Source organism: Bison bison, unplaced genomic scaffold, assembly GCF_000754665.1.
Source record: "Bison bison bison isolate TAMUID 2011002044 unplaced genomic scaffold, Bison_UMD1.0 scf7180017864370, whole genome shotgun sequence".
NCBI classification, from domain to species: domain Eukaryota; kingdom Metazoa; phylum Chordata; class Mammalia; order Artiodactyla; family Bovidae; genus Bison; species Bison bison.
Window position 1 is genome coordinate 7,280,157 of NW_011494942.1, and position 27,873 is coordinate 7,308,029.

At 33.4% G+C, this 27,873-nt stretch overlaps 1 protein-coding gene across 6 annotated transcripts in view; it reads right to left on the reverse strand.

Annotated features, from left to right (window-relative positions):
• C2CD5 (C2 calcium-dependent domain containing 5) overlaps positions 1-27,873 on the reverse strand; it is a 91,923-nt gene that overhangs the window by 43,753 nt on the left and 20,297 nt on the right. For 5 of the 6 annotated variants that reach the window (XM_010855958.1, XM_010855961.1, XM_010855957.1 and 2 more), the window contains exons 7-10: positions 26,349-26,547; positions 21,133-21,284; positions 16,026-16,111; positions 10,138-10,246 (exon numbers count right to left, since the gene is read on the reverse strand). In XM_010855958.1, coding sequence (XP_010854260.1) covers positions 10,138-10,246; positions 16,026-16,111; positions 21,133-21,284; positions 26,349-26,547 — 546 coding nt within the window. Of the gene's footprint in view, positions 1-10,137; positions 10,247-15,415; positions 15,449-16,025; positions 16,112-21,132; positions 21,285-22,314; positions 22,440-26,348; positions 26,548-27,873 lie in introns of all 6 variants that reach the window. The other variant, XM_010855962.1, reaches the window with a different exon arrangement.

Consider the following 27,873-nt stretch of genomic DNA (forward strand, 5'->3'; position numbering starts at 1 on the left):
ATTCTGGAAGTTTACAATAATATTTACTAAATCAAATAATCATATACTCCGTTTTTATAAATTAGATTTTCTCACATTAGGTTAGCCTACATCTTGCTACATAGTGATACATGGCAGTTTTCTGCTTTAAAAATTTTACAGGATGTAATCAACAGTATTATATTTTTTTAAATTAATGAAAAATTTGGAAGAAGCTACTTATTTCAAGTTCGAGATCTATTTATTTAGAAAGGCCAGCATGCCTAAATGGAAAAAGTATGTAATCATAATTACTATGAGATACATGTAACCACATAGAATACAAAGTTTATCTACATCAAACTTACCTTGGTATAACACATAAAATAATCAGATAATTAAACCAAACACTATGAAAGAATAAGTGGCTGATTTAAAAAAAACAAACAAAAAACCAACAAAAAGCTGAATGCAGCGCAAGTAGAGCATTCATACTCTTCTGACAAGTTCACAAGCAGCCTTTATTTTGACACACGAGCCACACAATTGCACATGGGGATGCCGCTGCTGTAGTTAATACAGTATTTACAAGTTTAATAAAAGCTAAAGAGTTACATACAGGAGGGCTAAGGAAGCAAATGGTGTTATGTCCACACTCCAAAGAATTTCTTAAATTTGGTTTTTGGCTAAAGCAAAAGCTCAAAGAACGAAGGGTTTTGCAAAGCAGATTCAGCAGACGGGAGCCAGAAACAGTGGAAACTTTGGCGCATGCTTGGATCAGGTGACAGTACAGACTGAAAACTATGGCAGCTCACTGAAATGGTTACAGAAAGTAATGGCCCTAGATTCTAGGTGAAAGCAAGGCAAGCATACAGTAGGGAGCACTTCATCACAAACTAGGAATTGGATTAAAATAATTACCTACAACTGTGAGCAAGAAGTCAAAGGATGAATTTTTTGGCTATTAAATTTAGGGGTTAATTAAGATACAATTAAGAAAAATCAATTTATTTAATATTACAGAAAAATTAAACTTCTCTTCAAAGCCTATCTTATACTTAATGCCAGAGATGAGCCACAGAATATTCAAGTAGCAATCATGATTCAGTCTAACTTACTAGTACTGAAAATTCAGAAACAAAAATCAGAGTATTTAATCCCTACTAATGGAAATCTTAAAAACTGCTAATTATACTTCTTATAGGAAATACATTAGTGAATCTGAACTGTTTTATTCACCCTACAAAAGTAAAAACTGAGGATTTACCATACTTCTGTAAAAGGCAAAACAAAGAACCTGGCTTAAAAATTTACTGGCAACTATACACACCTTATATGAAACTGGATACAATTTGGTCACTTGAAGGATATACAGCTGAGATGTGAGGGTTGCAAATTAACGTTTCAGAGATGTGAAGAAAAAATATCTTCACTTAAAATACCATGCTCCTTCCAAGAATCTATAGAATTATTGATAATCGTAAAAAGATTATCATTTTAGGAGATATGAAAAGTTACTTATTATATAAATTATATTTCATACTATTTTGTATTTTTCTTCTAAGGGTCAGAACTATACATAGATAATTATCACAGATCTTTTACTATATTCTTTTAATTGCAAGAAAGAATTGAGTTCTAGATCAATGCCTCACTGATGCCTCTTACGAGGGTAATGTCCTCACACTTATGTTGACACCACAGTTAATTTGTTTTTCTATTACTTGTCTAGAGCATGGCCATAGCTTGATATCTTGCCATCTTTTTAGTATTTAATCTTGTTTCTAAAGTACAGGTGACACTGGTAAAGATTCCTAAAATGACAGTAATAGTTTACCCCTCAAAAAGTAAAGAAGTGAACAACTCAACACAATATGCCTTTATAAAAGTCAATTCCTTCGAGATTTTAGGCAATTACACATTTGCAACTAAGAAATGCTGACTACATGAAGAGTTAAATGTAGTTCTATTTTCATATAGGTCTAGAAGAGAATAATTCTGTCCCTGGAAACCTTTTAATCAAGTTGAAAGAAAATAAAAAAGGAAATGGGCAGTTATTCAATCTAATTTTTAAATAAACAAGATAAAGTGTTAGATAGGATTTTCAGAAAAAGGACAATGTATCTTGTTAATGGACAGCACAAAAAGCTACCTTCTCAAATGTCTGAAAGTAATAGTCCAACGCAAAACAACCTTTTGAAGAAGATAAATTTCCACTAATAGAACAGAAATTAGAGAGTCCAGGTTCAAGGAAGTATAGAACCTCAAACTGGTTGGGGATTCAGTACAGACTAAAAAGAAGAATCTCATTATAGAAGAAGTAATGTGCAAACTGAGAGTGAACTTCAAGATGTGGTAATTTGGAATATTAGGATGGTGGCTCAGATACAATCCATGTTGGACCAAACTGCAGTCATTACTATTTGTTTAAAAAAAAAAAAGTCAAATATGTAATTTACTCCTTGACTGTGACATTTCATTCTTTATATATATAATGTAACTGGTGACCAGTTACATTATTTTATACAGAGAATGATACATTACATTTACATGTTACATTATAATAATGTAATGGAATATCCAGTTACATTTTACATATCTCATATATATGAAGAGTGAAACTTCCCACTTAAGGAGATTACCCATCTGACTTTTTTTTTACAGATAGTAGAAAAGTAATGAATATCCAGTTACATTATATATAGAAAGAAAATTAAATATTACATTTATGTCACATTATAAAGGAAAGCTCACAAGTCATGCATGCTATATTTATGCCTTCTTGAACTCTATGTATCTACTTTCTGAAAACCTTATTAAAATACTGAAAACCAAATGCTGCTTAACTACTTTAGGCTTACTTTGCACATCTGCTCATGAATGTCCCTCAGATGTAGAAAAATAATGATTGCTGAGATCATCAGTAGAATTCAAATTGCAAGAAAGTCTATCTCCATTTAACTCTCTCTCTCTCACACACACACACAGCAAAGTAGTGTAAGAAACAGACTAGACTAGTATGTAAACAGGAGGTCTGCCTGGGTGAACCCTGGTTATTTCCAATCCCAGAATTGTGCTTAAGACATGGTAGGCACTTGACAAACATCTATTGGAGAAAAATTTGAATGATCAGAGTGATAAGTATATTCTATATAAATATTTCCTTATATAAGTATTTCCTCAGCTGACTCATATTCTGTTACATATTTTTAAAGTAGTAACTACATTTTTAGATGTTAACTATTAATTTTGCCTCCAAAATAAAGTCAAATTTCTAACTATATTTCTGAAAACAAAAAAGAGAAAAAGAGTAACATTTTCTAAATTTAAACCACTAAATCTATCATTAGCTGAAGTTCATTCATTGTAAGATTGAGAAAATTTCCAGTCTAATAAGTCTTAAAACCTACGATCTGTCTAAAACAGTAAAAAAAGAAAAAATATTTTTAGAATATTCTCAAAAACAAAAGAAAGGCTATTCAAACATCTTGCTTTACTAACTCAGGGCTTAAAAACACTTAAAAATATTGTCTAAGTTCATAAGCTACTTCAAACTAGTATTTTTCAAATGACATTATACACGTATTTTAATTTCCTCTTGTCACTTCTAAAAAAGTTATCTAAATTGACGTGCATCCTACACAGGAAAGAGTAACAAATTTTCCTCAACTCACTGAGATTGTTATAAGTAAGAAACTATGTGTGACCTATTCAGAAATACTTCTAGTGGTAAACTCAGAAGAAAAATAGATTACAGCCATTTGAGAAGCAATGAGCTAGGGCTATCAGGATTTACTCTTAAAATATTATTTACAACTGAACTTTCAAACAAACTTGAGTTTCTAAAAGATAGGAATCATTTGTCCCCTGGGATGTTAAGACTTGCAGACATGTGGGACAATCATTACCCTTCTCTCTCTCTCAGCTGACAATTGCACAGAGCCTGTTTCACTCACCACATTCTCCTTTAATTACCAAGTCCTGCAGGCTTCCCATTCTAAACAGTTTGTAAACTTGTGGTTAAGAGTTTAAGCCCTGAAGCCAAAATTGCAAGGTTCAATCTGGGGCTCAGTCACTCCCTATTTGACCTCGGACAAATGGCTATATTTCATACTGCTCACGTCCAAAATGAGAACACGTATGTGAGCGCTGTGCTTGAGGACTAAATGAGCTACTACCATAAAATCTTAGAATAGTACATAGTAAGTGCACCACAAAACTTTAGCTCTCCTGTCACCATCAGATCCCAGGTCACAATCTGGCTAGGACTCCTGCACTGCACTAACTGGGATCTCTCTAGTCTTGCTGCTTTTAAATTCATTCTGAACCAGCAGGCAGCGATTTAATGCAAATCTGACTACTCTGTCTTCTGAGAATCTCCTCCCTGGCATGTCACACACAAGATCTTTAAATGTTACATTCTCCTTCCAGTAGCAAGGTTCATTTTATCTTTCTCAGTGTATTAACAGGCCAAAGAAAAAGAAACAAGGTAATAAAAGGTAAGAGTTTTGAATAAATTTTCAAATACTGAGTTCCTTTCTTCCTGCTCTATAAAAATACACAAACTAACAGGACAAAGCAGAAGAAAACGGGGTGGGGAAAAAAGGTAAACTAAGACATTTTGTATTAATAGCAAACAAAAAGTATGAACTAGCTATGTAATAAACTTCATTGAATGAGTAATGGCTAGGATATTGTTTTGCAAATGCTTGAAGTTTCAGAACTAAACTCAAAGAATATATTAACATGGTTCCAAATGCACTGTCTGAAATATAAATCTAAGTGAATCTTCATATACTATCCAAAACTGAGCTCAAGATTACTACCTCTATAAGGTACCCTGCCACACAGAGTTAATCCTAACTTTCTCTTTAACTCTGAATCTACTATCACACCATACTACACAGTAAGCCGTTTACATATTCTTCTATCCTCCCAGAATATAAAAATAGGGGGACAGGCACCTTTGCACATCTCTTATCTAACAAATTGCATAGTACAAAATAAATTCTAATAACTGCCCACATGGTTTACTGTTTTGCATGAAACACTATTGTGTGATATAAAATGTTTTCCTATACTGTTCCACATTTTAATGTTTCTGAAATAAAAATGTCGAATAATTAGTACATTTGACTACCACGTGTTCCTCTTTTTTCTTAGAAGACTTTTATGAAGTCAATGATATATCATATTATAGCTGGTATCAGAGACCAGGAAATATAGTATTGATAAATAATTTCTAGCATTAATAGAAACTGTATCAACAACTACTTTTCTACAATTTTTGATTTTCTGTGGTAATTCAGGACAGGAGTGGCTAAATATTGCCTAATTACACAGAAAAATATATAAAGGATTTGAATACATTTACCAAATATATAACTTTTTTTGCAGAATTATCAAGCTATTTTTCTGAAACTAGTATCAGAAAAACCCTGGTTTCTAAGTATGTACCAATTCTTATCAGAAAGACTCTAAATACCCCCAATCAAAAACATAAAACTATAAGCATATTAAACTGAAAGCATCACTTTTTATGTTATTTTAATATGCTGTAACATATCCATCTTTTCTTTCTTACACTTCCTACTGGATTTTATTTTAAATGATGGCAAGATATACTGCTTCCTCAACCATGTTCCTCCTCACCAAATTCTGTTTACAGGGAACAAAGTCTTTACTGTGTCTTTAAAAACTTTTGCCTTTTCCACATTTCAAAACAGTTCTATCATCTATTATATCTCTCATCTTAAACATCGTTGCCCTCACAAACTTTCAGCTCCTTAAATTATTAATGATGATGCCTCAATGTTCTATTCTTATGTAACTAGCCTTTTCTCTGCCCACCACCATAATCTGCCCATGTTTTTCTAAAATATATTCTTATTAAATGAATCCAGCAGGACGTTTTTAATTTCTCATTAAAGAAACCAATATAAAGCATGACATTACAAGAGATTACTTTAACTCTAACCAATGTGATACATGCTGGCAAAAACTTAGATAGGAAATAGAGGTAATTTCCTCAAAGATTTACCAACTGACGTCAGTCCAAATCTGCAAAGGTTGGACCAGATCAGATTGTTTACTAGACTGACTTTAGGTTAAATCCACATGATGAACATGAGTTACTTCATAGTCAAACATGCACTACTTACATCAGAACTTACTCCTGGACTCCTAAAAACAAAAGAAGTTTATAATACTGAAAAGATTATGGAATATTATCTCAAATGTTGAGCCTCTTGGTGTTTCTGCTTTTGTTTTTCTGTAAATAGATGTACTTTCTGACACAACTAAAAAAGTTCTTTAGGAAAATGCCAGTTTCTGAGACTGAATCAAAATAGCTCTATTATTTACTTCTAAAATAGAGTTAATATAAATATCTACATTTTTATGTTAAGAGAACATGCTTTTAATCAAAAAGAAAAATTGTTTTGACTATAAACCACATCATCAGCTGTAAAGCTATCTTAAGTTTCTTTAAAAGCTACAAACTATATTCATATGTAAAATTACTTAAAAAGAAAAAATATATTCTATTTGGAAAGGGAGAGAGGAAAGCTTATGAAAGCTGTTAATCCCCCCAAAATCTGCTCCTACTTACCAAATTTTAGAACACTTCTAGAATTATAAATAAAAATACAGCAAAACCACAATATTGTAAAGTAATTAGCCTCCAATTAAAATAAATTTTAAAAAATTAAAAATACAGTTATACTTTTATAATATTTATAGAACACTAAATATATTCAAATCTAAATTGAAGTTTAAATAATTACTATTCCCTTAATGATAAAGCTAATCTAGTATCATTCACCTGGTATGAAAAAAACTGTACAAAAATGTAATAAATTTAAAATTATCACTCTGAAAGTTCATTACCTAACAGAAGTCATTCATAATTCATGGTATTTCTATGGTTTTGATTAATTCATTTTAGTAAAAACATTTTTATGTTTGTATTTCCATGGAAATTACAAAAGTTATCACATATGTATTCCAAAATGTATCTGTATTAACTGAATTGACATTAAGCCTATTTAATTGAGAACATTTCTAAAAACTTCACTGAGCTGCCATAATTTTTGTCAGCATATGTAGTACTGAATGACCATTAAAATACCTGAATTGAAACTATTCCAGTCTAGCAGTTTGTAAGATCTTGTGTTACCCATAATTCCGACAAAGGCTGAGTTCAAAACAGCAAATTAGTAGATCAGTTTTAGGTGCAGAATAGTAGGAAAAAAAAACAAAAAATACTACAAATAAGAACACAATTGACAACACCACTTGACAGGAACTAGAAAGACAGAGACAGCAGAGTTAATAAGAAGTAGAAATAGAGAAGAAGGAACATGCTATAGTAATCTAACATTAACTGAAGTCTAATTATTATTTCAGATAATTACCTTTTAAAACCATCCCATTCTCTCCCTTATTGTATGACCTGTTTGTTTAATATTGAAGAAGAGGAAGTTCTAAAGAAGTAACTCCAAAATAATAATCAATAGTTAGCAGGTGGTAGTCGTTTTAAAATAAGGCTTTTCCTTTTATACTTAGTGTGAAATGAAAATTTCCCATATTCACTAGTCAAAAAATAGCTGCAAGATTCATCTGAGAGTGCAAACATAGGTCTTTTGACATTAGCGCGTGTTATCTCATCTGTCATAATTTTCTTTCAGCAGAGTAACTCAGAATCATAAAATTAATAAATCTTTATTATGGTAGATGCTAACTGAGTTTTGTTCTGACATTTAGCTTCTGTAAACAAATTAAAATTTTTTCACACATAATTATTTACGGGGCCTGAAGATTAACAAAATGTTAAACAAATGTTCCTTTTTCAGGCACAATACATATATAAAAAACAATCCAAATAATGTGATAATTGTATCAAAATAATATAATATTAGGGCCATTAGAATATGATTTGTATTTAACTGAAAATAAAAACAAAACTGAAATACAATATTTATAACATTACAAGTATTTATATGTATTATATATGCCCATAATCTTCTGGAAAATAAACCATCAGTAACTGAGAATTTCTCCACGTAAACTGAAAAAATATTCTGATAGGGAAGGAGAGGAAGAAAATGGATGTGCTATAGTTACAATATACAAATCATATTTTATAAGAAGGAAGAACTTGTTTTTTCTTCCCTGGGCCTGGAATTTTATATTTCTTACACAACTAAAAATAAACTGGCAAGTATAGAAAATGCTCAAAAGCAGGTTTTTGGGGGTTTTTTTTTAAGTAATGCAATTTAAAATTTGGCTCTCTACTTAAATTTGGTTTAAATAACCTTTGTTTCTTCTCCTAGATTCTACAGCTTACTCAGAGTACATGGAAGCAATGATGAAGTCTAAATGCTTCCATCACGAACAACTGAATATATTTCTATAACCATTTTTGGAGCTATTTGGAGTTGGTGGATGCCAACTATCAAAATACTTGAGTCAAGGGTACACAGAAACTCAGCTAACTGGCCTTGGGTCACCCAGTTAGTGTCAGGTATCTTAACTCAGTATTTCCTTGCACTTCTCAAATAATTCAAGCTCCTAAATGCACAGATATGAAACTTGGCATAGTTTTCAAGATCTCAATCCATTAAAACTGGCATCAGTCTAAATTTGCCTTTAATTGCTGCTGCTGCTGCTGCTGCTGCTAAGTCGCTTCAGTCGTGTCCGACTCTGTGCGACCCCATAGACGGCAGCCCACCAGGCTCCCCCATCCCCGGGATTCTCAAGGTAAGAACACTGGAGTGGGTTGCCATTTCCGTCTCCAATGCATGAAAGCGAAAAGTGAAAGTGAAGTCGCTCAGTTATGTCCAACCCTTAGCGACCCCATGGACTTCAGCCTTTCAGGCTCCTCTGTCCATGGGATTTTCCAGGCAAGAGTACTGGAGTGGGGTGCCATTGCCTTCTCCATTTAATTACTACAGAATGCATAAAATACTGCATAAAGAAAAGATTTTAAATTGACCCCAAAAATGAGATACAGGGGAAAAAAATAATAAACCAGAGAAGAAAAAGAGAAGACTGGCACTTAAAATATGTATTTGCCCAACGTTAGGAGTTTAATTAATCCCAAATAGTATTGCTTTTCTGCAATTCCATTCAGGGTCTAGAAAAATTCCATTCTGTTTTAATTCAAATGACATCAAACTATGGGGCCCAGATTAAATTTTTTAAAAATCTAAAAGAACGGTAATGCTTTGTATCCTCAAAATCACTACTTGAGTTTTGCATACAATAATTTCAAAGCATTTTTCTTTTTTCATAGCTGTCAGTACAAGGCCCCGAAGAGGTTACTGGAAGTGACCATTTCAATTTTCAAAAACACATTCACATACATGCCAGGTAAGAATACTAATATAACTTCAAGTTTAAGGTATGTCATCAAAATAATAAGTGACCTGAGCAAGTTACTGGGCATCCAGTCAATGAGAGATGCAAGAACAAGTTCCACAGGGAAAGTTCCTACTATACTTCTCATGCTTATTTTAGATTTAGAAAAATCAGCAAAGCATTTCTAATCCAAGGGTCTGAAATTACCGGGACTTGCATGCTTTTTTTCTCTTTTATAATCAAGGTTCATGTCTTAAAGAAGTGAGTTGCCATTTTCTCCTGTTTGCTTAAATGGAATAAATAGCTACTGAAAGAAACCAAGGACCCAAAGACAATAATTATTTTTTTAAAACTTTTAGGTTCTCTACACAATTTATACATTTCAAACTAAGACTTCTTTTATGAATAAGAAACTTACTCAAACAACCCATAAAGAATTATTCCAGTGAAAAGAACTAACCTAACCTCTTAAGCTAATGGCCACAATGATCAAATTGTAAATTTCGTTATCTGCCTGAGTCAAAGAAAACAGCTGACTCAAAAGTGATTTAAGGATTGCCTCAGAGTGATATACCTTGGCCAAAAATGAATCAAGATTTGCTTTGTATTAAAAAAAAGTAACTGAAATATACACTTCTACTTAGTTTATTTTTAGTTAAGATTACTGCAAATATTTATAAGCAATGTGTGCTAGTTTATACTTTCTTCGTCATTTTTCTTTTTGGATAAATTCAGCTTAAAAAACTATCAAAATCAGTGTTAATAATAATCACAGTGTAAGTAAATGAAACACAGAAAACAAATGTTTACAGAACATACCAGGATTGTGGATACGATCCAAAAGCTTCACAGAGCGTGCACTAACAACGCCCCCAACATGCACAAGGAATCCAGGAGGAAATGCCGTCAGGGTGAAAAATGGAAATTCCTAGTAGAAAGAATGGGGGAAAAATATGCCTGACCATGTGTGAAGTACAAATGCATGCCTGTTAAAAAGCCTGTCATAAAGAAATGAATTCTACCCCTTAACAAAAGGCTACCAATTATACATTACAGATGCTTTGTAATGAAAAGCTTCCTTGGATGTTGAGTTCCCAATCCATTTTCCCATATGTATTATGTTATAGAGAATCCGAACACCTTTTTTATCACTTCTAAACGAGAAAAAAAAAAAAAAATTCTCAGAGTTTCAATTTGAGATATTTGAACACACTCTTCCTTCCTCTCAATCGCCTATTGCGATCCAACTTAGCAATGAGATGGGGAATCTGCCAGAACCACAATCCACGTCTACTTCTCGACGGGGCAGAGTCTCCCTCAGACACCTACCCTGTTCCAGGCTACTGGCAGACTCCGAAGTTCTGGGGCAGGAGGTCTAAAACAAGGTGGGGCTGAGGGAGGAGGAGGGAGAGGATGAGCAGAGCAGGTTAACCCTACATTGAAAGGTGAAGAGAAGAGCCAATGTCAAGTTCAGGTAGGCAGAGAATTATTGTGTGGGCTTATTTCCTCTATCAACAAGGGGGCAGCAGGAAAAAAAATCTAAATATATAAACGCAAATTAAGAAGGGAGAGGTATGTAGATGACAGCAAGGGAGGCAATCAAATTCTACAAGTTCTTCCAAGATTTATTCTCCTCTCTCTCTCTCTCTCTCTCTCGGACATCAAATTTGTCAACTTAGAAAAGTTCGACTCTTTGCCAGGCTCCTCTGTCCATGGCATTTTCCAGGCAATAGCACTGGAGTGGATTGCCATTTCCTTCTCCAGGGAACTTCCCGATCCAGGGATCGAACCCAGGTCTCCCACATTGTAGACAGACGCTTAACCGTCTGAGCCACTAGGGAAGTCTAGAAATGAAGAGATGCAGGCAACAGAGAAATGGTAAAGCAGAGAAAGAAAATTTACTGAAACAGCAGCCAAAGGAAAGGAGAGTTCCTGAGGCCGCTCATATGATAAAAACTGGATGCAAGAAAGGAAAACAATATCCGACCTGTCTGGCGGCCAAGATTAACGTAGCTCACTTAACCACAAGTCACTTAGCAGTAGCCTCAGCTATTCAGAACATAACTGAGAACTGGAAAGTAAGCAAAACAGAGCTCTCAACAATCAAACGAACTGTTAAAGTTGCAAGGACTAAACTTCATGTATTTCATTCCTAAGAGATCCCCATAGACTATATTCATACAATGATATACGGTAATTACAAGTGTATAACATTACAATTATATTCTAAAATCTACTGGTATCTTTTTTTTCTGGGCCATAGCAGATTAAATGCAGCAAATAAAAGTTGTGAGATAAAGAGATACAGAATACTACAAGAAGCAGGCACATTAACCACAGCAAGACTACTGACTGGCTGTTTAAAGCATGGGGATATGAACTGACCATAATTCACACAGCAAAGCAACTTGGAGTCATTTAGCACACAGGCAAACAGTCCTGCACACCCCAATAACCCATGAGGTATAGTATTAAAATATATATACATGTGTGAGTGTGTGTGTGCACACACACACTCATATTCAGAAATAAATTCATTAAAATTTAAAAGTAATCTTTAACAAAGGCAAGAAAAACCTATGCTATGTAAAAAGGGAGTAAAAAAACAGTGGAAGTGGACAGGTTTGACCCAGTTGATAGGTAGAGGCCCCCTTATTTCCACCTAAATTTTTTACATATAAATTTTAAATGAGAAATGTACAGATAAGCTCATACTATTGGAAACATGAGTCTTTTGTTCAGTCTCTGAGTTGTGTCCTTAAGATCCTTAAGATTTGTTTTTAATTTTAAAATTTCCTCAAACTACTGTGGTAAAGCCCAAAAAGCATGTTACACTTTATCTTTATATTTAACATTTTAAATATTTTGGATAACAGACAGTGAAAATGCAAATTTTGGAAGCTAAATGGAACGTAGTACTTCCACCTAAACTTGAGAAATAAGTAAATTCCATGCTAGAAATATGCATATAAGATTTTAGATAAGATAGAAAAAGAAAATGAACCTAAATGATTTTTCTATTTGGGAGTCTCTGACCCTTCTCCCCAAACTTCAGAATATGGAAGAACAGGATGGGGAGACAGGATCTGGAGACAGCTCACTCCAGAGCTGGTCAGAGCAGAAGTAGTAGGGACCAGCTGACCTCAGAGGTGGACGATGCCCTGCCAACTTAGACTCTGTCCTAACTGTCCCCAGTTCATCCAGGCAGCACACTCCCCCAGTTTAACACAAAACTTAACCTTGGAGGGACTTCCCTGAAAGTTCAGTGCTTAGGACTGGCATTTTCACTGCAGGGGGCATGAGTTCCACCCACGGTTAGGGCTAGGATCCCGCATGCCACAGGGCGTGGCCAAAAACCAACCAACAAACTTAACCTAGAATTAAAATGGCATTGTTATTCAACCCAAACTATGATTGGCAAACAACACTTTCAGAAGAGCTTACCGCCAGTATCTCAACTGAAGGTTAAATAGCTGTCCTCCCACCAGCATCACCAGTAACTATTATGGAGCACTTCCAATGTGCCAGTCCTGTACACAGTACCTCAAAACTAGGCTTCACAGACGTTACCATACCCTGAGATGGATGTCCTATCAAATCCAGGGTTCAGGTGAAACACTGAAATGAGGAGGCCTACACTCTCTGAGCCACAAACTTTGTCACCTGGCTTCTTACCATTGCTGGTTAAATCACTGAGTAAAAGAATTGATTTTAATCTCTATAGTCTATTACTACACCTGATGAATCCATAGGCTCTCCTCCACTGAAAAGGACAGCTTTGTTAAGATCCGCCCAAGCACACCCTGCCTTCAGTGTCCAGATGGGAATGCCAGGGACCACATTTTCTCTGGAAAGCCCTTATTTTGCCCTGTGGAGCCTAGATAAGACTTCATACATTGATGCTTTGACATAAGCCAAGTGCATGCAGCATAAATCATTTAATAGCATGTGCTCAGAGGCAGGCTACTTGAAAATTCTGAGAACAAATGGAATTTTTTTTAAAGATTTAAATAGGATTTTTCTCAAAAGATATTTAATCAATTTCATTTTTTGAAATCAGAGATTTTTTTATTATCCCAAGACACCACAGAAAACTTTCTAGATACAAAACTCCCCACTAGGTTCCTACAATGATTTATCATATAATTTTATCCCTACCTCACAAAAGATCATAATTTATCAAAAGAATCCATTTTAAATCTAAGTTTTCCAAAGTGGGTTCCTAACAGGCATTTTAAATGGAAGGACTTCATGGTAAAATACATTTGGGAAATACTAAACTAAACTAAGTCAATTAGGATTCTTTATTGAAGAAAAATATACATTCCAGAATCTAAAAAGTAACTTCATTTTTCTGGCAAGTTAAAAAAGAATCATATTGGAAAAATAAATCTATTTGCTTCACAGCAAATACTTCACAGGCAGAACCTTAATCTAAACTTTTACCTCCCAATAATCTGATACTAATTACCACGATCTTGTCAATTCATTTTTTAATGCTTTTGTGAGGAAGAAAAAAGCACTTTTATTTTTGATAACTGCTACTTGAGTAACTCAAAATAAAAGACGATGGACAAATAAAGTTCCTCTTTTCCACAAGAAACAAAAGGCCATATAATATATTAAGGGTAGCAAGGGGCAGAAGTGAATATTTTAAAAATGAATATATAAAATGATAAATAGATCATATGTTCAACTTGATCTAGTGTTCAACTTGGCAGAGTTAAAGCATAAGTGACCACATATAGGAAGAATTCTACATTATTTCTGCACAAATTTTCCCATACTGATGGCAGCCACAGGTAAATGGGGAAGCCAAGCATGACAATGCTTTTTCTACCCATTATGTACACAGGGTAGAGAGGGAGGCTCACACATACAACTCACTGCCACTGCAAGGTTTGATAATGTAAATATATTGCCAACTGAGGTTTACAGAGTGGTAAACGAAAACTATAGACCTCCACGTCTCTGCTGCTAATGCCTCGAGGATTATCTAGTAATGTATGTCTAATGTGTTAATGCGCCCAAAAGTTTAAGAATGTTTGAAAGCATATTTGAAAACATAAATTTTATCCAAACTAAATCCAAAACCTTTTCAATGATTAGTATTTCTTTTGTCTTTTAAAACTAGGTGCTTTTTAAAGCTCTTAGTACAGACAGGAGAGTCACCGACTCAACACACAGGCAAAGTCTCATTATATCAAACGTCAAGGCAAGTCAAGTTTCTCTGTTCATGTGAATTCTAGAATGGTAATTAGATTACAGAAAATATTCCTAGCGTAAGGGACTCCAGAAAATGTAAAACTGGGAGGGGGTAGGCAATAAGAGTTCTCTGGCCTAAAAACTGTAAGTGACACACACACTTTAACTCTGATCCTCTTCCCCACGCTGTTAGTCTTTCTTTATATTTGGTTTCAATGTATAGTTTGAATGTTTAGGTGAGCTACTTGATGGCAGCCGTTGGCACGATATGCCTGCCGATGTAAGAGTAGTAGCTCAAAGGCAAAGAACCAGGTACCACCCAAGTCCTACCAAAGTCCCAAGTTTAGTTCAGCTCTGTTCTCTCCAGACTTTCATAACAGGCAAACTGCACGCATAGATACTTTCAGCACACGGAAAGGAAGTCTAAAAAAATTACTTGTTGTATTGTTTATAATAATAACATCTGAAAAACACTCTTGTTGAAAGCCAACTTCTAGCAAATAAATACCTTTGTTTTATAAAATGCATCCTTTTACAGGCATTTGATATGTTTCATCTTTTTTTTTTTACTGTAGTATAAAACGGAACATGTAAAAGAAAATTCTGTAAATGCTTGTAACTTCCAAATCAGACATAGTGAAAGCTATGGAACTGTGCCTTAAAATAACTGACATGACATATAAAACCATGCACTGTATTAGTTAGGGGGGAAAAAAAAATGAGTCTCATAGTGCCATTAAATTAAAACAAAAAACAAACAATTTTGCATTATAAAAAGAAAAAAAGCTGGCAACATTTGTTAAATGCTTAAATAAAACTTAAATGACCAAGATTAAAACTAGAAAAGCTACCAATACATGAAATAGGCTCTCACACATGTTCAGAAACATACCCGCCTTCTACAGAACCTATGAGGCGATCCTCCCTTAGCAATGAAGTTTATACAAAAAAATAAAGAGAGAAAATCATCCAAACACTTTAGCTCTTCATACAACATATTTAATTAAATAAATTTACAGTACTTAATACAGATGTATTCACATACTGAACAATCATATTATCTATGTTAATCTGTAAAAATATGGAATCTGCATTTCTTAATCCCAAAGAGACTGGCCACTGATAAAATTCATCTCAGCAAATCTATATTAATATACTAAAGAATTATTTTTAATACAACACTAATAAACTTTTTTCTAGAAAATTATCCACTATTTCCTTTTATATATTAAACTGTAATGTAAAATTAGAAATGATTTCATTATTCAGTGGATATTTCCAAACAGACTATTTCTAATATAACTTTGGGAGATAAGACCAAAATAGTTATAGAATTATTCCAAATTAAAAGTAATCATTTATAAGCAAATTATTATGATACCTTTTGGACTGAAATTATAATATTAATCAAAACTAGTATATGGAAACAAGTAAGTACATAGAAGCATGAGAATAAAATCATATTAACAGTGTAAGAAGAAAGAATATTGAGTGAACCTTACCCTCTGTTCCAATGCTGATTGAGTCTGTTGTCTTAAAAGAGCTTTAAAGGGCCCCCCTTCTTTTCCAGCACTACCACTTCCCATTCCTACAGAACATCAGTATGTAAATAACGACCAAAAACAACTAGAGACATAGAAAGTTTAATTGCATTTATCTTCATAAATATCATGAACAAAATCTGTTAAAAACAAAAATCTAAACATTTTAAGTATTTGTGATGGCAACTAAGCACATACTCTTTTTTATTCACAAGGTTTTCTTTAGAAGCAAGATGTCAAAATTCTGATCACAGTGAGTGTGGACTTAATTTATTCTAAAAATCATTTTTAAAATTACATTAAGGTGATAAACTTTTTAATGTAATATTCAATTTTAAAAGCTGAATCTTCTAATAAAAAAATCAATGTAATATCAATTATTTATACCCTGCTAACAAGTGAAAAGTACTAAAAGAAATAAGAGAAACATTAAATGTTTGTTTCAAACTAAATATATATATAGAGAAAGCACTAATTGAGCTTAAAATACTCCAAAATTCTCTAAGGAGTATGAATTTTAGGCAATTTTGAAATATAGTCACATCTATTTTCTGATAATTTTGCATTCATAAACATAATATTCATTACAAAATAGCACTAATATTCATAACACTCATTTGCAAAAACTGACATAAAGTTTTTAAAAACTAAAAATTGCAGACATAGAATAGACACATCACAAATGTACATGGTTATGGATGAAAGAATTACATTTCCCAAGCTCTTAGACGTATTTATTTTTAAGGCATAAGTTTAAATGTCTTTCCTTATTTTGTTCTTTTGATAGTACTAATAGACCAACTATGGTCAAAGAATTAAAGAAAGCAGGGGGCAGGTGAGAAGCCAGTGCTCTACAAACTAAAATTAATAATTTAGTCCCACCTTTTAAATCTGAAGATACATGCAAGCATATTTACTACAATGACTTAAGAAAGGAACTAATTTACTTTTATATTTTTAGCTGTTCTTGGATAAGGAAACAAAGTTAGCATGTGTATAGTCCCATTTTGTTCTTTAAAAATTAAAAAGAAATGTATTTTTCTTGTAGTAACCTAAACATAATTTTTAGAGACTATACAATACTAAACACAGAAACAAAACTAAGATCTTCATATGAAGCATATTGAAAGCCATGAAATAAAATGTAATTTGGTAGAGATAAACGAAATATCAGAAAATAGAGCAGAATAACTTGAAAATTAATGCAATGGACAAGAAAAAAAATAGATAATGAAAGAATATCACTAAAATGAGACTTAAACTGATTCAAACAGAATAATTTACTAATGTAACCATATGGTTTAGCAACATGATGGCATAGGTCCAACGTGAATGGAGTTGGTGTGAAGGGAAAGAAAGTAAAAGCATCTAGAACAGAAATTCTAGTAATGAGAACCTAATAATTACTGGAAATATGCAGCTCTAAGCACTTAGACATACAATTTTTAATACATAAGATTATTTAGCAGAATATCCATAATTATCCATCAAGTAATCCTCAATCGTGTTCTCATGGTAATTTTACTGTCTGCCAATAAGAAAAATAAGAAATACATCCTGTGTCAAATACTCAATACTTCTGTATAGTATGAAATAATTAATTTTTTTCAAAAATGATTTCGAATAAAGGGATTAAAAAGCTGACATAATATGATCCTACCAGAAGCAGCCAGGAACAGCTCTTCACTGAAAGAAACACTTTTCCTCAGAACTGGGCTGACAAGGCTAGAAGGATGAGGGGGAAGGCTAGATTCCGAGAGGAGGAGACAGGACTTTTTAAGATGAAGGGACCCACAAGGGAGAGAGGGGGAGCTGGGACACAGGTAAATCCTAGGCCCCTGTGGGTAAGGTGCTGTGGAGGAAAGTAGCAGAGAAAAGATGCAGATTCAGAAGATGACCAGAAAATGCAGGATAAGGAAAGCAATGGTGAAGCAAAACGTAACAGTAAAATGAACTGTAAAATGCGTACACAAATTACAGTAAGCATATGAAGTCATTAGCAAGATCATCTGTTCAACGTAATAGAAATAAAAGGCATAGTCTAAAACTTAACAAAACCTTTACAAACTCTGCACTCATTAAACATTTTTAAATCGATCAACAGGATTTTATGCCATTCTGATTACTTTTAGCTGACTCCTTAAAAACATTTAAATTACTTCCCATTTTTTTGCTTAAGACTGTTTAAGGTCAAAATGTATCACATTTTTTAAAGCCAGAAATTTGTTGTCTCAAATACAAAAACCTTTTTAAAGAGGTAAGAGTATAGTTCTTCCAACACATGACTTATGAGTATTTTAATTGAATTTTAAAAAAATCAAACACCTGCTACCACATTAAGCAGATAGCCATCATTAAGTTTAAATAAATACAATATTAACTACAGGATGTATGTTAATGCTTTTCTTTTTCCTCTAAAATTTTAAATACTCAAATCTGATCATAGCACTGTTTGCATTTACAAAGATCTGAGTACCTGAGAGTCAAAGGAATATGCTCTGAACCACAAAAAACACACATGGCAAAAAGCCTGATCAAAAAAAAGTAAAAATTAGCTTGAGTCAGATGTCACATCAGTATCTTAACACTAGCATTCTAAAATTCCACTTCTCCTAGTTGAATACTTGAAAAAAAACATGAAAATAAAATCTGGTAAAATGTCAAAAAATAAAAATCTACAGAAATAAGTGTGAAATTTTTTTAAAACAAGACTCATCTGAAGGTGGATGAGAGCTTTATCTACAAACAGAAAAACAACTTTCTCAGTCTAAGTTCTATTAACTTTATTCTATTCTGTTTTTGTTTCCCAATGTACATATAATTATCAATCATGAGCAACCAATCTATCATGAAATACATGCTGACCTACAGCTCTAGAAATTTTAGAACATTCACAATTTTGGCACTTTCAATCTCCATGAAAAATAGGAATACTTCCTAGTGGCTCAGACGATAAAGAATCTGCCTGCAATGCAGGAGACCTGGGTTCAATCCCTGGGTCAGGAAGACCCCCTGGAGAAGGGAATGGCAACCCACTCCAGTATTCTTGCCTGGAGAATCCCATGGACAGAGGAGCCTGGCGGGCTATAGACCATGCAGTTGCAAAGAGGCAGACAGGACTGAGCAACTAACACTTTCACTTTCACTTTTTCAGAAGTATTAAGGACCCATGATTAGGACAAGCACCTAAAAACTGTTAATATCCTATAAAAATGCAACTGATGTAGTGAATAATTACAGGCAAAACAAAATAATTTACTTAGAAGCAGCTTATATAGAAATACATGAGAACAATACTTTTTTTGTAAATGAATTTTTAAAAACCAAAAATTTGGAGCTAGAAAATACAAAAAAAGTTTCCATTGATAATACAATTGATTGCCTACTAGAAAGCTAAGGGAATAGAAGTCTGGTTTGGTTAATTTATTACTTGACAATCTTCACTAGATTTGGTTTTCCTGATCAATTAAAAAGAAACAGAAAGACAAAGGAAAATACTTTAAAAAATGTGTCTGTAGCATGGCAAAAAAAAGATAAGGAATACTGAAAAGTGGCTTGGAATACAAAAATGAACAAGCAGTGGACAAAGTCTCAAAAAATTAAGAAACTACTCATCAAATGTTATGCTACGTCCTTATTGTTTTGATATTATGAATCTCAAAGCCAGAATCTTATTCTTTACTTAAAAACAAAATTTAAAAAAACAAAACAAAAAAAAACACCCCCAATTCCCTACAATTTCAATGATTCTGTTTTTATGACAACAATATGGTTAAGATGCCACATTCCACAGCATCCATTACTATCAAATATCACATTTTTTTGTTTTTGTTCATAGTTATACATGTAAAAATAAAGTAATGCTTTTCAAAGAATTAGGTATTAATAATTATCTTCTTTACATTTTGTGACTACATTTATAAAAAATAATATTGTGTCTGGTGGTGGTGGTTTAGTCACTAAACTGTGTCCAACTCTTGTGACCCTATGGACCCTAGTCTGCCAGGTGCCTCCACCCATGGTATTTCTCAGGCAAGAATACTAGAGTCTGCTGTTATTTCCTTCTCCAAATATTATGACTATAGGCTTTTTAAAAACACCCTATCTTTACTTTGAAAGTAGCACTGGTTCTAGAATTAGATTTCTTCTCCTTATTTTCATAAAATCTGGGGTCCTTCTAAATTTCTTGTCTAACATAAAAATAGTTATTAAAGATTACAAATTAAAAATAACACATGAACTAGGCAAAACGTTTTCCTCAATCTGTCAAGGAAACTCCCAAACATGCTATTTGCAAAAACTGCAAACGATTAACTTTTAAATGTTTCATTTATCTTTTATTTTTCTTAAGAATATTAATCTGATGATTTAAATAAGCTAATTTTATTTTAAGGCATAAGAAACTAATTTAATTCATTAATCAATTTTTATCATAAAACATATTCACAAAACTGAGAGATCAGCAAAATACAAATAGGAGAGGGAAAAATTATAAATTTCATATACTGAGAAATATGCAAGAATAAGTAAAGCATAAATGCTAGTTTCTAACCTAGAGAATACGACTAGCAAAACCATACATTTTAAATAAAAGCTAATAAATATATATACTCCAGTATAACAATATCAGCTGTTCTTAAGGTTTTTTTCATAATAAAATCTTAGAATTAAATTTCAAAATAGAAACAATGAATTCAAAACTGTTTATACTGCATGAGGAACTGGACTGCAAGCTACTAGTGTTACTTTCTATTCAAATGCTTTGAGATGTTATTCCTCTTAATTTGAGCATGAAATGAAAAATATCTACATGCAAAAATAAATCCTGGACTTCATATCTAAACTATAGTTAAATCAACAAAATGTCATGCTTTAAACAAAATAACTTCTGAACTATACAAAGTTTTCACATTTTAATTGTAATCACTGAAAATGATCAGTATTTCCATTAGCTTTTAACTTAAATGCCAAAAACAGGAAGAAAGGCTTGGATGGAAAGCTAATAAGGAACAAAAAACAAATTTGGAAAATAAAAGAAAAAAAGAAAAGGTGAGTGGAAGTGCCTTACCAGTTTTGGGTGTCAAACTCAAATCTGTGTCAGAAGAAGAGGACTGTCGACTGTAGGACTTGGAAGGTGAAAAGGAATAAGTTTGGTTTTTCAGAGGGGTTGAGGGTCCTGATGAGTGAGTATTGGGATTGGGATCTTCATTGAAGGGAATCCTGCCAGAAGAAGGTGGAGAAATATTAAGCAATCATGTGCCAAAGGACCTGACAGAGGCAGCATGATCCAAACACCAGGGAAGGATTGGGGCAGGGCCAGTAGTCATTTCTTAAATGTGGAGCTGGGTCTGAGGCCAAAGGCATCCAACTGTTGTTTAACCATTCACCATTCTCCAGATAAGTAATTATCTGCATTGAAACAGTTAATAAGCCAAGGGAAAAAGCAAAAAAGCATGAAATGGCAGACTCAAGGGGTAAAAAAATATTAAAAGAAGAAATAAACAAAAAGGATCAATACATGATTAAAAATATTTTCAAACAAACAATGCTTTTTTAAGTTACAAAATAAAAAATGGTGACTGCAAATGGTGTGTGTAAATATTCACAATAGTTTTTATATTTGCACACACGGGTATCTTGGAAAAAAAACATGTTTCCTTATCCTATAGCATCAAGAGTGCCACAGCTAAAAACACAGCAGAGTGGAAAATGAATATAGTTACACAGAGACATCGCGTTTTATGCACAAGAGTCGCTTACCTGTTTTCCAATAGCTCTCTTCCACAGAACGAAACAGACCCTACTGTAACAAGCTTTGTACATAAAGAAAATAAGCAAATTGGAAGCTTTGGCAGCTATTTCATTTAGATTCCAATTATCTATTTTATTTCTAATGCAGAAATAATGGCAAAAATATACACTGGAAGATTCTCCCAAAACTCACAGTATCTATATGTATGTGTATATATATGTGTGTGTGTATATATATATACACACACACACACAAGATAGGGGTCTTAGAGGATCTATGGAAGAGACTTTGGAAGCTGGAAGAACACTTTCACTTCCATGTAGTTAGAGCCTCTGCAGCGGCTAAATACAGGATTCTTCACTGCCGCTGGACTAGGAGTGAGAAAAGGAGGAAGCAAAGACTAGCGGGGGCCTGCCTACGCTACCTGCCTGCCTGCCCTCTGCAGCCACTCTGCCCGTGGCCTGCTTCCCCAGCTCTGGAGTCTGAGCAGTCTCGTACCAGTATAGATGAGAGTGGGAACAGACACAGAGAAGTTCTGAGTAAGTCGTGAGCCAGTAGCAGTGTGAATTGGGCTGTTGTGAGTCGAGCGGCATCCATGGCTTGGAGGATGAACCAGCGGAGACCTGAGGGAGTTTGTGGTCAAAGTGGAAGAAAAGAAAACAATACATACAACAGATAGCAAAGTTATGTTAAAACAGTTTAAAATGAGCTTTTGTTAGGGGAGAGGAATTATTTTTTTAATCCCTAGCATGCACAAAACAAGTTGAGATAAAAAAGAAGAGCTAGATATTAATTTGTTAGGAATCAGATTAATAAATTATGACTGTGAATAGAAAAACAGCAAGCAGAACTGTCAGTGGAATTAAATAAGAAAAAGACTATGATTTGGATTTTCAGTTACTTTAAAATGCCTGTTATTATTTTGATCATCACTGAGCTTACTGAACAGTATTTCAGGAAGAAAATACCCATAAAAATGAAAGTCAAATATGAAGTTCTTACACGGACTTTGAAACTGAGATATGAATAATTGCTAATATAATTAATTATATTTTTCTATAAAGAAAGTTTATAACAGAACTGTTTCTGTCTAGAATATCAAGACTGGGGTACATTAGAATATGAAAAATGACAGCATAAAGATAAATAAGTGAATAGAATGTATATATATGTATATCCAATCGTCCATATTTCTGCACACCAAATATCTACCTTAAACTCAGGTTACACTGGGAACAAAACAAAGCAAAGGAACACTACTCTTAAAAAAATAAAAACATTAAACAATATAAATGACTCTTCTGTAACTTTCAAACAGAAAATATTATTTAAACTTAAACAGAATTTATTTCAACTAAATTCTAAACTGAAACTTTGTAGGATATCAACTATATCTTGCAACAGATCACATCTATGTACATGTAAAGATACATATTTAGACCAGATACACAGATATACATTCATCTATGACATTTAAAATTTTCACAAAGAAATTTAGCTGAAAGAGCAGTTTCAATGGATGGCCAAAAAGGAGAGAAAAAAAGGCATATTATATAATTAAGAATCCTGGACTTCATATAATCAATTATTTCACTGTGCAATTCCTTCCCTTATGTTTCTCCCAATGGGGAGAAACAAATAAGTGACTATACTCTGAAAAGCTCTCACGCTCCCATTTTTTAGAATTCAAATTAATAGTAGTTTAAGAGCCCAACTTTTCCTGGCCTTTCTTCCTTTTCCATCTCCCAGTAAACATTCCCAAGTCACAGTTTGTCAAGATTCAAACATGAGTTCTCATTAACTGGCAACAGTGGTCCTTTACAGACCATCTACTTTCTGAAAATATCACTGCTTTTACTGCAGGACAAATGTTTCTGCTTTTGTTGCTAACTTAAATTTTTAAGTGTTTAATGGATAAAAATCAAATATCTCATGGGTGACCAATTTCTATACAAGCAACTAAGTGAGGTTTTGTTTTTTTCTTTCTCTGCTCCAGAGACTAATGGTTAAAAAGTATAAGAATCAGTGCCATACAGAAGAGAAACTATAACTAAAAGCTCCTAAAAAGTACTTTTTAAAAAAGAGTAGGGAATTGATAAATCATATTTAAATGCACTTTCTACCATTAAGATAGTTCAACTAGGAAACACCAAAGAGATTTATACTCTGTAATACACTAAACATCTAAAATGAAAACAAACTGATGGAGTAGAACACATGGTTAATAAAAGCAAAATAAAATGAACACTGTTAAATGTTCAAATTATTACATCGAATTAAAATCCAAGCATAGTGGAAGGAGCATCACCATAATGTATTCTTGGAGCCCTAATTCTTATTGGTCTTATATGAGAGGTTGCCTTACAAGAATATGTCAGTGGTATTTCTTAACATTAAGTCCATTCAGACAAGAACATAATCCAAATTACCTTTATCAAATTCCTGTCTAGAATCAACAAAGTTAAAATTAAATAGCAAAGTAATACAATCAGATGACTCATAAAACAATTTTAAACTAGCACCCAAACTAATTCTTTATCAAAAAGACAAAGAAGCTGGTTGAAAGTTTTTTTTTTTTTTTTTTTAAATAACGTGACTTAAGTAATAAGATGCCATCATAAAATCTTAATGAAGCCACTTAAATTCTTCATGGTGTGAATATCTGAAAATTTAAGGCAAATGGCTGCAACAAAATTAGAAAAAAGAGAAAACTTAGACAAGCTCAGGTTTACTATAAATGGAACTCTCCGTGAATGCAGGCAAAATGTATTTCTCTACTATCCATATATCATTTTAAGACAACAACAGGTACTGCAGCTTTATTTCCACTAAGTAATTTAGTGAAAAGAGGAAAACTTCAGACATCACAGTTGTAAAGGCCAGGCCCCTTCAGGCAGTACAGATAAAGCAGGAGGGTGGCGGAAGGAGGAGGGACCCAGGTCTTCAAGTAAATTTGCTATGGAAAGAAAAAAATCTCAATCCCCCAAAAGGTTATACCTGCCATCTGACTTCATCTATGGCATAAGGTAGTTCACAGCTTTTTTAAGACATATTTTAAATGGAATATAAAGCAAATTCACTCAATTTATTTAAAACAATTGCACTTATCAATACTTCTAAATAAAATTAGGTAGCATACGCAATACTGTCCTCCCTCTTGTGACTAAAATTTAATTCAAATAACTAAAGGTCAGCAGAAAGAAATAATTAAAAAGAGTTAAGTTGAGACAAAGAGAAAAATTTCACCTTTATAAAGACTGTTGGAAAAAACATTGTGATTGCTTTCTAGGCAACCTCTCTTTACTGCTGAACTAGGAAACATTTTGGGTTTTTTTACTACAGAACTCTGACTCCCTGATGATGAAAGTCAGAGGTCAGCACACTACACAGTACAGACCAAATCCATCTTGCCATCCATTTTTCAAAAATCAGTAAGTTTTATTGGAATGAAAGACACACCCATTCATTTGCAAACTACTGTTGGCTGCTTTCTTGCAACAACAGCAAAGTTGAGTCCTTGCTATTCCCATTCTGGTCATTTACCAAAACAAGTTTTTTGACCTGTGATCTACAAGAATCTCTAGAGCAATGGCTCTCAGTGGAAATACTATCAGCATTTTGAGTATAAAACAAGTCTTTGTTATATAGAATTGTCCCTTGCTCTGCAGAACAGGCAGCATTTCTGGTCTCCAACAGAATCATCCACCTTACCCCAGACATTACAACAGAAACTTTTCATTTCAAGTACTCCTTGATAGCACCACCACCATGTTGAGAATCTCTGCCTTAAGCACAAACAATGACACATAAGCCAAATCAAGCCAACAGAAATGTTTTGTTGGATCAGATGGAGTTTTTTTTTTTTTAATGTGAGACTCTAACTTCCTAAACTTCCTAAAGGTCAAAATCAACTAAACTTCCTAAAGGTTAAAATCACCAAATTCCTTTTTTTAAATTTTTTTTTGATAAACAAAGATCAAAACTATATGTCCAGTGCATGAAATATTTACTATCTATTTACTATTTGGTCTTTTACAGAAAAAGTTTGCCAACATCTGCTCTATGTAGTCCCAGTATTCACCATTTAATTATACCCAATTATTTTATTTATATAAATTGCTTGACTTCTGTAGACACTGAAGTTTGAGACCCCTGAACAGGTCTCTTCCCTGCTGTCTATACTATGTTGCTAATAATATGCATAATTGGATTATGAGGTATGGGGTATTAACCATTTCCCATAAAACAAGTAAAATTCCCCACAATGCATAAAAGTTCATTTTATGCTTTAGGTACACAGTGCCTAAAGATGTAGAACAAGTTTAATTATACATTATTTAATATGAATTTCACAAGACAGTATAAAAAATACTAGAAAGATCTAAGTTTCAAATTGTGATAGTCATCTCTGATAAGTAAAATTGCCACAGGAAAAAATGTATTTTGAACAACTCTACTGTTCCAAATCAAATGAAAATATGTAAGCAAAAGATAAAAAGCTCCATAAGAACAATTCATCAATTCATACTTACTCCTTCATTTCTTTGGACGGGGAATTACATGCAGGAAGGAATGCTGCTGGGCTACTTAATTTATCCAGCGTACACGCTGTTCCTATGGCTCGTACCACTAACCCAGATTCGCCTTCCAGATCAAAACACTGTAAGTACCCAACAACCGCATTTCCTCTCATTTCAAGAACTTTTAAGCCAATCTTCCTCTGCAGTTCACCTACAAAAAAGGGAAGAAAATTCAGTCAGCTTTTTATCTGTATGTTTCAAAATACAAAGCTGGGTATGGTGGTGATTTGAAAGAGTTCAGAAAAATCACAGATTTTGAGAACTTGAAGGGAACCTAGAAGATTACCCGGTACATACTCCTATAGTCAAGGAGGTAAGATATTACTAGCTACATTTTACAGATGTGCTAAGTAAGGTTCACTCATTCGTGCATTCATTTACTAAATAATTTCTCACCGTATACTGTGCGCCTGGCATTCTTTTCTTCTGTGCTAGAGATACAGAGGGGAACAAGAAAGATAAAGCCCTAAAACTAGTGGGATTTACATACTAGGGGGAGAAACAGATAAAAAACAAGTAAACAAGTATTATATATAATATAAATAAAATACATAGAATATACAGCACATAATATACTCTAATATATTATAAATAAATATAATAAATTATATATTTCTTAATATGTAGACTAAATACAAAAAACATTTAATTAAATTAATATATTAACAGTAACATTAAATATAACATGCATATGCATTCAAACATTAAATATTTATAAATATTTAAAATTTCATCAATTATATTAAAAATTTATAAATATTAAGTACATGTTTAATATACTTAATATATTAATAACTAAATATATCTATATTTCTATTTAAATATGCAAATTTATTATAAACACATTTGTGTTCATTATCTGATATATATGAGAGAATGAATGTATGTGCGTGTGTGTGCGTATGCAGTCACACACACATACATATAAATACAAACTTTAGATGGAAATAAGTTCTTCAAAGGAAAATAAAGTAATGGGGTAAGAGTGGCAGGGGAGTAGGGGATAAAAGGAGGTATAAATTGTCAGAGAAGGACTATGAAAAGACATTTAAACAAAAAGCCTAGGGGCTTTCCTGGTGGCTCAGCAGTAAAGAATCTGCCCACAATACAGGAAAAATTATCTATTATGTAGGAGACGTGGGTTCAATCCCTGGGTTGGAAGAGTCCCTGGAGGAGGGCATGGCAACCCAGTCCAGTATTCTTGCCAGGATAATGCCATGGACAGAGGAGTCTGGTGGGCTGCAGTCCATGGGCTTGCAAAGAGTCAGACACCACTGAAGTAACTGAGCACGCACGCAAACAGGAAGCCTCAGAGAGATCACCTAAGCTCTGCATACAAATAAACACTCAAAGGAGGGAAACTACTTCCCTCTCTTCCACTTCATAAGCGCAATTTCCTTTCACCACCTAGAAAAAAGGAACCATAAGCTTCTGATTCAGATTTCTTGTTATAAGACAACAATGCACATGTGTTTAG